Below are 11,331 nucleotides of genomic sequence, written 5' to 3' on the forward strand. Positions count from 1 at the left end.
AATCAGGGCATTAACAACCAGATTGTAAGATGGAAAAGCATCATCGATAAGAATGGAGACTATTTCATTTAATAACTGTTTTGTTTTTATATATAAGTTGTTTTGGGTTTTTTCATCTAAAAAAGCAAATTAATTTCTTGACCTAATAATAACCTTAAATGTAAACAATAATAACCAGCTGTCATTAAGACTGTTTTTGATGCTGCTTTTTCTATAAAACTGCATTCTCACAAATTCTTATGTTAAGATTATCTTTTTGTAATTTTACTGATGAATGAAGAAATTCTTAGATTAATATGTGTAGAAAAGCTCTGTTTTGCACCGTATACAATTTAATTTCTTTTGATTATTGGTGGAAAGCAGTAATTTGCCCTTTCAGCTCAAATATTGATTTAATTTTTACTTTGAAATCTTTAGCAACAGTTCCACTAGCCATCAGAAACGTCAGTCTCTATCTCAACTACCTCAGTCTCCCAAAAGAGTGAAAAGTTTGCCTGACACCAAAGATGGTTACAGTACAAAAACTGGCTTTGAACGAAAACCCAAATCCTTAGCAGGGTAAGGAAATTGAATACTGTTGTGCTGTAGAATGTTGTATTTTTTTTTTTAAACATTTGGGTGACTTTTTGTACTTAGAGCATTCAGCCTTTCCAGCCTCCTTATAACATTGGCTGTTTATTTTGAGATTATTTGATGCCAGTGGTAAAAAAAGAAAAAATGCAGAAAGATTACTAATTTCCTTCTTTTCCAGATGATTTTATATTTGTTATAAATGTTTTTTCCTATTATAATTTCAAACTTAGGTATGTGAATGTTATGGTTTTTGTTTTTGCATTTCTCAAGTTTTGTTCATAAAGTAATTTTTATTGTACGTGTTGAAAGTTTGTGTATTATTGTTGAGTTATTTTATTAGTCCACACTGTACCATGACATTTTAAAAGTAAAAACAAAAGAGAATTGAGAAAGTTTTCAGATGTGAAATACTTAAAATTCTAGATATTATTGTGATGGTGTGATTACTCTTCTTTAAATTAATCCTAATTATTAACATGGCATACTGAAAGAAAGAATCTAAACTTGGGTATACATGCTTATGAAAGTAAAAAAGAATAAATGATTTCAAACATTTTGCTAAATGATTTTTATTGTTCTTTGCAAAAAAAAAGAGAGTAGGAATTTAAACCTTATATTTCTGTGTTTTTCTTTTTTCCTGGTAGGTTTGTAAATATTGGAAATTCTTGTTACATGAACTCTGTATTGCAAGCATTGTTTGGGGTAAGCTGCTTTGTGTCAGATTTCAAAGAAGTTGAAAAGAAACTAGGAAATGCTGTACCTGAAAAAAAGCCTCTTTTGGTAAGAAGAATCCATTAATTTACAATAATTAGAGTTTTTTCATTATATGTGTAATTGGGTGATCATTTTACAGTGCTAAATTAAAATTTTCTCCATCTTTAACTTTTTTAGTAATGGTAATCAAAGAGATCATCATGGCTGTGACAGTGACACATTTGTTGAGCATCATTTCTAACTCAAGCAAATTTGTATTTTTGAAATGTATAAATCTTAAAATGAATTCAAAGTTTCATAATTAATCCTGTAAGGTGAGTTTGTTTGTTTTTTACTAAAAATATTTTCAGAAAAGGTATATTTCTTGTAATATTCTGAATTATGAAACATTGCTTTGTACTTCAAAGATAAAACTATTTCAAGGATTGTTTCCTGAGATTTCTTAAAAGAGAGAAAAGTAAACATTGTGTTTTCATTTATTTAATTTTAAAGATAAGAAGCAGCAGTTTTATTTTGAAGTTCAGCATAGGAACTGATAATTGACAAGATTTTTAGGTGGTCCCTAAGGAAACTGAGAAATTGTCAATTTGAATGGATCTTGGTAGCTTTGAATGGTGTTATTTTATTGAGGAAAGAGTAATCTCGAAATTTAATTTTTTCATCTTTGTAATTTTGCAAGAATCCCTCAATAAAGAAATTATTCTTTGATAAATATAAAATTGTGGATAAGGAAAATGTTTCCTAGCAATGAATATACAGACTTTTTGTTAATTATATTAAACCATATTTGTGGTAATTTGTAAAAGTTTAGATACCAAGTACAGAAAAAACAATTAGACCTATCAAAATTTAATACGCCATTGAACAGATTGATTCTGATTTGTCATGAAATAATTTTCACATAGTTACCATACTCAAAGCACTAGGGATAGAAAACATCACTGAACAGACAGTCAAGGCTGAAAAATACTAGCAACATGCTCAAAAACACTGTTTCAGAACGAAAAAATACTGTAAATTGGGAGTACTTCTGGTCATAAAATTCAATTATTTATAGGCAGCATGTTAATTAATTCTACAAGACAACATCATGATCCACAATAGTAATTCTTCAGATCCGATAAGGATACATGTTAGTGGATCAAAATGTCACTTCTTATCATCTTTTTTTTAAAAAGGTTGTCTGTAAAACACTTGATTTTACTACCTATTAATGATAATGTGATTACTATCTGGTTCAATTACAAGAAATCAAATGTAATTTACAGAGTTGTATTTATTTACATTTAATCTTTTTATTGCTATTTGAAAAAGCATACTTTAAAAGTACTGATTTGAGAAAAATTACTACAAAAAATACCATAAAAAGGTAAAAAATATAAAGTAATAAAAATGGCATGTACGGTTATGCTGGAGTATTTAAATGTACTACAAGTTGCAATCTGTGCTTTTCTTAATTGAAACAAAATCATCTCTGTTGATAAATATAAAATTGTGGGGAAAAAAGCTTAATAATAATGTTATGAATTTATTACTTTCATAAACAGTATTGGTTAGAATGTTTAATATGTCTAACTTTATTATTTTTCATTTTTATAATTTTACTTTTATTATAGATATTGTTTTGCATTGTTTGCTCAATATATGGATTTAGGACTACCCTAAATCTCCTAAACCAGCTGAACCTCTTAAGGTATTATTAGGTTTAAGGCCAAAAATATCATTAACAGTGTGGATACCCAACTGATGAAACAATTCATTCTAATCTTTATAGGTAAGAAGATAAAAGCATATATAATTAGTCATTTCATTCATTACAAGGTTGATTTTTAGTAGTGTTTTGAGATACATATATATGTATATATCAGTTTGCATATGTGTATGTCAAACATTGTCAGTTCATTTTGACTAATAGATGAATCCTGTATACATGAACAGTTAATAAAAGTAAGTAGTAAGTGAAATTAGAATATATGAAGCATTTTTATTACTGTAATAAAATGTGACTAAGATGATGTTTTTTGTCAGGGCTATGGCATCTCTGCTTCACTGTAAACTAAACCAAATGGGCTCACCTGAAAGCCAGCAAAAACTTTTGGAACAAGTAAAAGATGCTGTCTGTAGCACTGCACCATGGTTCTTGGGAAATGATCAACATGTAAGTTTAGGAACTTAACTCTCAGTTTGTGTGATAAGGATTCTCTTAAAAAATAAAGTGTATAATACTTAGTAATATCTAAGATTTGGGTGATAATTTTTGACATTTGTGGAAAAATTTGTTTTAATTTATCTTTGCACATGACTTTTGAGGTTTACCAATGAAATGTAATATAAAAAAGATGGTTAATGTGAACAAGTTACAAAATGCTGCTATATCAGATAAAACCAAGTTTTATACTGCTTTGTCAAAAGTGTTGAATTTTTTTATTCTAAGTGTTCTTTATGGAAATGTATGTTGCATATCTCTTACCTTTGATATAAAAAACTGTTTTGCACAAATAGACCTTCAGGTCATTGTCTAATGTAAACTTGAGACCTTGACACAAATATACATAAAGTTTTGTTATATTAATGAAATCAATTTTCTACTTTACTGTTGTGCAAAGAAATGAAACTGTTAAATTGTTACAGATCATTAAGTTAAATATAATTAATTTTATTTCCTTGAAGTTTGTCAAATGTTATGTTTGTCAATTAAAGGCTTTTACTCATACTTCTTAATAGTATAAATATATATACTGTGTTGTTGTTTGGCTTATAAGATTCTTCTGCAGTAGGTGTCTGTGACTTGTTGGCAATAAATTCAAATAATAAATGAACAGCACTCACTCCACTTGTTTTCAAAATAATATATACAGTCCAGACCCATATAGTGGTCAACCCTTAATTACAGCCATTTTGGCTCAGTTCCAAATATTTCCTTCTATTTAATATTTGTAAAACATCTGCTATTATGGGCACTCGTATTGCAGTCAACTTGGCTTGTGGTCACGTTTCCCTCTCCGAAGCGGTCTCTTTAAACTCAGTATTGCAGCCACCCAGGTCGGCTCTCACCTTCCGCTGCCCAGTTGAGACCTGTCAATCAAAGTGAGGCTACTGCCGTACATTGAATGATAGCGGCCACATCTTGTAGGTGTTACCAACCAGGTGACCATTGATGTTCCCTGTTAATGGCACGTTAATCCTACCTGATGCTTCACACCTCATGCTGCACTGATGATCACACAGTCACACATACACGATCAAACAGTATGTTTTCACGCTTCTTTAAACTTTGTAATTTTAAACATTCTAATTTAATGTCACTTTGGTCTTCTTGTGAACAAAAGATTTGTTCAAAGGGGAAAATTTGTGCATTCATTTCAAGTTTTGTCACATTTCCCTCCATTTTGCAATAAATAAGGGTATGTACTGTGCCTTTGAGGCCTCAGTCTGATCCCAGAGTTGACTCCATACAGTGACACCAGGTAATATGCAACCATTAATTGCTTAGATCCACAGCTGATCGGATAAATGGGGCTAGACTGTATATTTGGAAATAGTTAAATGTATGTACAATAAATTACTTACACTATAGAGATCATAGGCTTATCATAAATACTATATAGTTCTCTTCTTCTTGTCAAACGTCCACTTAGGCCTATTCAGTTGCTTTAGAATTTCAGTTGACAAGCTGAACTAGTTTTCTCCATTTCTAACGCACTAGTATTTCGTGGATAATTCTCTGACAATTGTAGAGTGAGTTACCACAGTTGTATATTGTTTTTCATACCTCAAATATCGTCTGTTTCTTTTTGAATGATCTGCCTTTTGTCAAATTGCACTTGGGCTTGTTCAGTTACTTTAGAACACCCTTTGATGAGACAAACTATCCTTCTTATCTGTTTTAGCAACTGTTAGGCCTATATTAATCCTTAGGCATTTCTCTTCTGTGACAGTTAACTTTACATTTAACTTTTCTTTAGTCGAACTCCTTCCCCGTGACTTCACGCTGTTTTACTATCGTCTCTCTGTTTCCTTTTTCCTGTTCAGTCTCACATTATTTTATATGTTTATTACTTAATCTTCTGCTCACTATATCTTCGACATCAGTGAGTTATAAACACGACGTATGACTCTTACCAAGATACATAACAAAACATGTCATAACATATACTTTAAGATAATTGCTTCTAACTCTCTTGTTATAAACAAAACTAAATAATTATAAAATATTCACTCACAAAATAATTAATAATATCTACACTAAACAGTCTTTTATATCATGATAATTGTATGTTAGATAAGTAGTCATTTTTGACTGGAGATGTTTCTGATATACATAATTTTTTTGTATTTTGATTTATCGTGTGTAGCCCCAGAAGACATTTCTATATGTGTAACTGCTCTTACTCAATATGGCCTGGTGTGTAAGGCACTTGACTCGTAATCTGAGGGTTGCAAATTTGAATCCCCATCACCTTACATGCTCACCTATTTAGCTTTGGGGGAATTATAATGTGTCAGTCAATCCTACTATTGTTCCTAAAAAAATAGCCCAAGAGTTGTTGGTGGATAGTGTTGACTAGCTATCTTTCCTCTCTATCAGTGCTAAATTATGAATGGCTAGCACAGATAGTCCCCATTTAGCTTTGTGTGACTTACTCAGCATATTGGCTTTTCTAAATTCTAGTGTTGAAGGAAAATATAAACCATCTTTTATATCCTTGCTATTATTATGACATTACTATATTTCTTTTGCTCATTAACACTAAGAAATTAAAGTTACTTATTTTGTTAAATATAAAACTAATGTCTTCACTTAACCATTTAGTTTATGCTCACATCTGTCAATCAGTGTTTTGACTTTTTCTTTAAATATTTGGCTGTGAATATACATGTATAGTTCTGATACAGTATCAGCAAAAATAAAATACCAACCACTTGCCAGAGAGCTATATGATGTAAAAGATACATAGTAGCAGTAGTAATATGTCAAAGGAGAATTGAAATTGCTATTCAGGCTCTTCTGAAGAAAGGACTTGTAGCATATTTCTCCAATTGGATTAACACAAATAATTGCTTAATAGACTGTACATTTACTATTTACCCTGTATCATTTAAAATAAATTTTTATAACTTACTTTGGAAACCAAAACCACAGTTGCAGCCCATTTTCCAAATTAAAGTAAAGAAAGTAATTTAAAAGTGCATTGTGGAAATATATCAGTTGACTTTTATTTGCTTTAGGTACCCCATAAAATGTATATTTCATGACATTTTTATTTAAAAACCTTTCCCAAAAAACAATGTATAGTGTATTGTAGGTATACTTTAAGTATTTTTATTAGATACGGAACTTTTTTTTTTATACTTTCTAGGTAATTTTTTAAACATTTTCATTGGTCTGTTGCAAATGTTGTCAAAGTTTGGTTATTGGTAATGTCATGTTATTCTGATTTATTCAGAAAATATCTATCTTAAAAATATTTTAATATTTTAGGATGCTCACGAGTTCCTTGGTCAGGTTCTTGATCAGTTAAAAGAAGAAATTGATAAATTCTACAGTGACTCTGATGACTTAAGTGATACCTCAGAAATGGACAGCCTCAATCCTGTTCGTAGGAATTTTGAGTTTGAAATGTTGAATTCATACCTGTGTCAGAAGTTGGTATTATTCTTATTTTAAAACATTTTTAATTTATTGCCCCAAATTATGTTTAGTACATATATATGACTATTTTTATACAAACAATCATAAGTTCTTAGCCAAACTGATTACACTTTTATAAAAGTGGTTGCCATTGTTTTTATTAAAACCATTTGGGTCCCCAAATACTCCTATAAAACATTACAAACATGTTAAAGGAAGTAATTGTTTTTTCGATCTCATTGACACATGTATATTTTTCTGAATGAGTAAAAGTATATCATTATTACATTGCGAACATTATATTTTATTGTCCTAAGGATACTCTTAACTTTTATCATGATTTAATAGAACTTCCCTCTCATAAAATTTAATATGTTAATGTATTTCAAGATTGAAAATTCAATTAAAAAAGATTGGGAGGGATTTGTTTTAGTGTAACTTTCAATACAGTGACATATTGTGGAATGATTTTTTGCTTTTAAGTTTTAAAGAAAGTTTCATATTTATGGTTAAATTTATTTCACTGATTTAGTAATGACAAGTTTGTGTCTTATTGTAAAAGTCTACTGTATTTCATATTTCCACATTCATAAGTATATATTTTAAAAAATTATGTGACAGAATATTTAATAATGCTATTTTCACAGCAAAAAACAGTAAAATTTGTTGGTAAATTGTAGGAACTGTCTAGCAAAATCAAATTAAAATTAAGTACTTTCAAAGGATCTTCACCTTTTAAATATTAAGCATTTAAGGTAACTTCTTTTCATGAAGAAACAAGCATTGAAATTTTCGGCTTAAGAATCTACTGAGCACTTCATTTATCTCATGCTTTTTTTCTGTTGTATTGAAACCGTCAGTAAAATTTCTTGAAGTAATCACTAATTACTTTTGAACCCTAGTAAGCGAACTGTATATATCAGAATGAAAATAAGTTTAATTTTATGTGACAAACTGACTAGAAAGACATAATGTTGTAAGTCAATACACAAAACTTAGCTCTGTGATGATCAGAATACACTGAGTTGTCTGTTAGGGACCCTAACTGTTGATGTTATTTTCAGTCATAATCTCAATAATATTTCATAGGATTGGGCCAGCTTAGGAAATTTAGATTAGTGGTAAACCCACATTCTAAGAGAATTGAATAACCTTCATAACTGCAAAAAATTTTAATATTAATGTAATAACTAAAGAAGATTTAATATGTCATTACTTTAAAAACACAAACTGATAACAACCAAGTTGTTTTTGTTTAAGATCATCACAACTTAGAAATACAAGAAACCTGAACATTAACAAAAAAAAGACTCACCAAAGGTACAAAAAAGGGGTAAAAATCACAAATAAGAACACAATTCGCTTTTTTCATTTTGTAAAGGTGTGCAACAGTTATTTTCGTTAGCATATACAGAGGCTAGTTTTTTATATATATGCTTTATATATAAAATGTTAGATGCTTACAGAAATTGTGTCACCTTTCTCACACTAGGTGAAATTCAGGATTTTTTAAAATATTGCCTTATAAAATTAAGAACTTAAAACTTGTATACTATTAAAATATAGACTATTAGCTATGATTTTATGCTATACTAATTGGTATAACACAAACAAAAAAGTAGTTTGATTAAATTTTGAACATAAGCCACTAAAACCTCGTGACATGCACAGTAAATGATGCACAGACAGATAGGGTTAATTATGAATATAATTTCCATACTTCAGCTACAGTAATTCATATACTGTATAATTTATTGTTTTTATTTTTAAGACATTTAGGACATATTTAGAATATACTATAGTAGTATATTTAGACTTGTCAATTATGATTGAGAAGTTTAAAACTAAATCTTTATAAACATTTTTCAGTATAGACAAAAAAATCAAAAACTTCTACATAAATTTAAATAATAACCTTTCACCTTAAAGAGTAAATAGGTAAAGAATTTTATCATTGGGTGGAGACTATTCATTGTGTTAGATAATGATCATTCCTGACATAAATGTTAAGTTGTGTTACCTCTTCATATAAAATAATTTTTAGAACTAAGAAAAAGGAATGAGTAAGGTTTGTTATAAAAGATGATTTTCTTTTTTACACAGGTGTGAAGATATCATACCTAGAAAAGAAAAGTTTTATATATTATCAGTTGATCTTCCAAAGGGCCTGTAAGTTCATACTTTCTCTTTTAATCTATTTGCTTTGACTTTAATGTCATTAAACACTGATATTAAATTATAATGATATTCACTTTACCTTATATTATTGTGTAATATATATATATATATAAAATAAAACAAACAAACAGGTTTTTTGGTATATCCCTCGAAAGCTGATATTCTAACTTATAAAATTAAACCAGAGAATCAATTAAATCGATGCCGGTAAAGATAACTTTAATTATTAAAAAAAAATTAAATTTGGGTGGACATGTATAAGTGTCTCCTAAAAGGCACGTGTGTGTGTGTGTATGTATGTATGTGTATATATATATATATATATATATATCACCAAAGTTTTGATTTTTGTAGTAAATTCAAGCATGACATTCATTTATGTGTATGTTTATACCAGTAAACAGGAATTATCTTCATGGGAGCTCACTGTCAAACTATATTCACAGCTCACTTTAATTTGTTCACATTACATTAATTTTTGAACAACAAAAACAGTATAGCCCCTTTCTTCCCACAAATTTTTCAGTTTTTGAGGGTATGAAAGATTGACATTTAAAGAAAAAGCAACTTATAGAGATCTGTTTTTGAATGAAAACAAGCTTAGACATATAACGTGACAAATGATTTTCATAAAATAGTATCGTGAAACAAAGCGCATACTATAGTTTCATTACCTGGCAGGTAAATTTGTTCTAACAGCATGGCTTTACTCAGTAATCACTGTGCAATGTAAACATTGAGGCATAAAAAATTGTATGCTCTTACTTGTTCTGTTAGAGAGGGGAACCATTTTTTATAATAGATTTTTATTTTCTAAACTGATGTAGTTTGTTGTATAGTATACTTCTAAATTTTTAAGTTCTCTAATGACTTTTTTTCTTTAAAACTAACCAGTATATTGTTTAAGCCAGATATTTCTGAAAATACATAAGGTAAAGTATTTAATGAGGAGTGATCTTCTTTTATTGTTACTTTGCAGTGATACTTCCATACCTGCATCACTTCAAGATGCAGTAGACACATATTTTCTGCCAGAAAAATTTGAATTTTCATGTGAAAAGTGCAGAGGAAAAGATGCAAAGTGCTTAGAGAGGTTTCATCGCCTTCCCAGGTAATCATGTTATTGATTTTGTTTGATAATATTACACTGTTTGTTTATATTTAATTCACTAGTCAGTTTTATGTTGGTTGAATGAGCTGCATTGTGATTGACAGGTCCATTTATTCCCTTGGGGAATATGTGAAAGAAATCACACTGGTGCCGTGTTGGCAATATATGATGACTATGGCATTTGCATCTGCATGATACCTTAACACCCCTATCAAATTATGCCATTTGTGAAATATGACCTATTGAACTGTAAAGCTTTCTTTTTTTATCACCCTAGGGATAATAACCCTAAACCTATTTCATATTTGAGAATTATTTTTTAAAGCTGTATCCAATCCTGAAAAATGAATCTTTCTATTATAGGGTCCTTGTTATCCACTTAAAAAGGTATGGTTTTGACCATCACTCCCTGAAGGTAGCTGTTCCTGTTATTATTCCAAAATTCATAACACTTCAGAACCATGTGACAGACACTGTTGTTGATCCAATAGGCATCGTTAAGTAAGTATATATTTATTGGAGAACTATCATACTTATTATTTACACCTTGTTGTATTTGAATGTAAGAAATCACAATAGTATCAAATAATATAAGTATCGTGCCTTTAAGGTTGACATTCACCTGTGCCAGTCTTCCTTCCGGAGTTCTGGTGCTATATATTAGTATCATTAAAAGTTATTGTGCTCTTGAATTTTGCAGTTCTGCATGTGTGGGTACATATGTACATTTATATTTATGCACGTGTATTCACTATCTATGTTTTTTTAGAACCAAATGTTCTGAACTGTATGAAATACTAATGAACAGTATAATAGTTATGTGAATATATGTATACAGTGTATAACAAATAGAGTACTATTACTATAAATATTTTTATTCTACATTCTGTAACTTAGTTAATAAATTTATATAAGATGGTTCTTGGTAAAAATAAATATATCTAAAAATACAGATCTTTTTAAGTAATTTAAGACTAAATTAGGTAAAATAAGTAATAATATTAATATAATTAAAATGGTTCACAAGAAACGCATGCGAGCAGCTGATGGGTAATGTGATTCAACTGCATAACGTGAGCTGCACGTTCCCCGAGTGATGTACATATCATGATGGCACAGGTAG

At 29.5% G+C, this 11,331-nt stretch overlaps 1 protein-coding gene across 3 annotated transcripts in view; it reads left to right on the top strand.

Moving 5' to 3' along the window:
• The window catches only part of LOC106462537 (ubiquitin carboxyl-terminal hydrolase 37-like), a 49,986-nt gene that overhangs the window by 24,494 nt on the left and 14,161 nt on the right, over positions 1–11,331 (top strand). For 2 of the 3 annotated variants that reach the window (XM_022390036.1, XM_022390041.1), the window contains exons 6-8: positions 418–558; positions 1,218–1,353; positions 3,316–3,373. In XM_022390036.1, the coding sequence (XP_022245744.1) occupies positions 418–558; positions 1,218–1,353; positions 3,316–3,342 (304 nt within the window). In that variant the 3' untranslated portion in view covers positions 3,343–3,373. Of the gene's footprint in view, positions 1–417; positions 559–1,217; positions 1,354–3,315; positions 3,446–6,769; positions 6,934–9,022; positions 9,089–10,076; positions 10,209–10,571; positions 10,710–11,331 lie in introns of those variants that run through there. The other variant, XM_013922475.2, reaches the window with a different exon arrangement.

Source organism: Limulus polyphemus, unplaced genomic scaffold, assembly GCF_000517525.1.
Source record: "Limulus polyphemus unplaced genomic scaffold, Limulus_polyphemus-2.1.2 Scaffold46, whole genome shotgun sequence".
Lineage (NCBI taxonomy): Eukaryota > Metazoa > Arthropoda > Merostomata > Xiphosura > Limulidae > Limulus > Limulus polyphemus.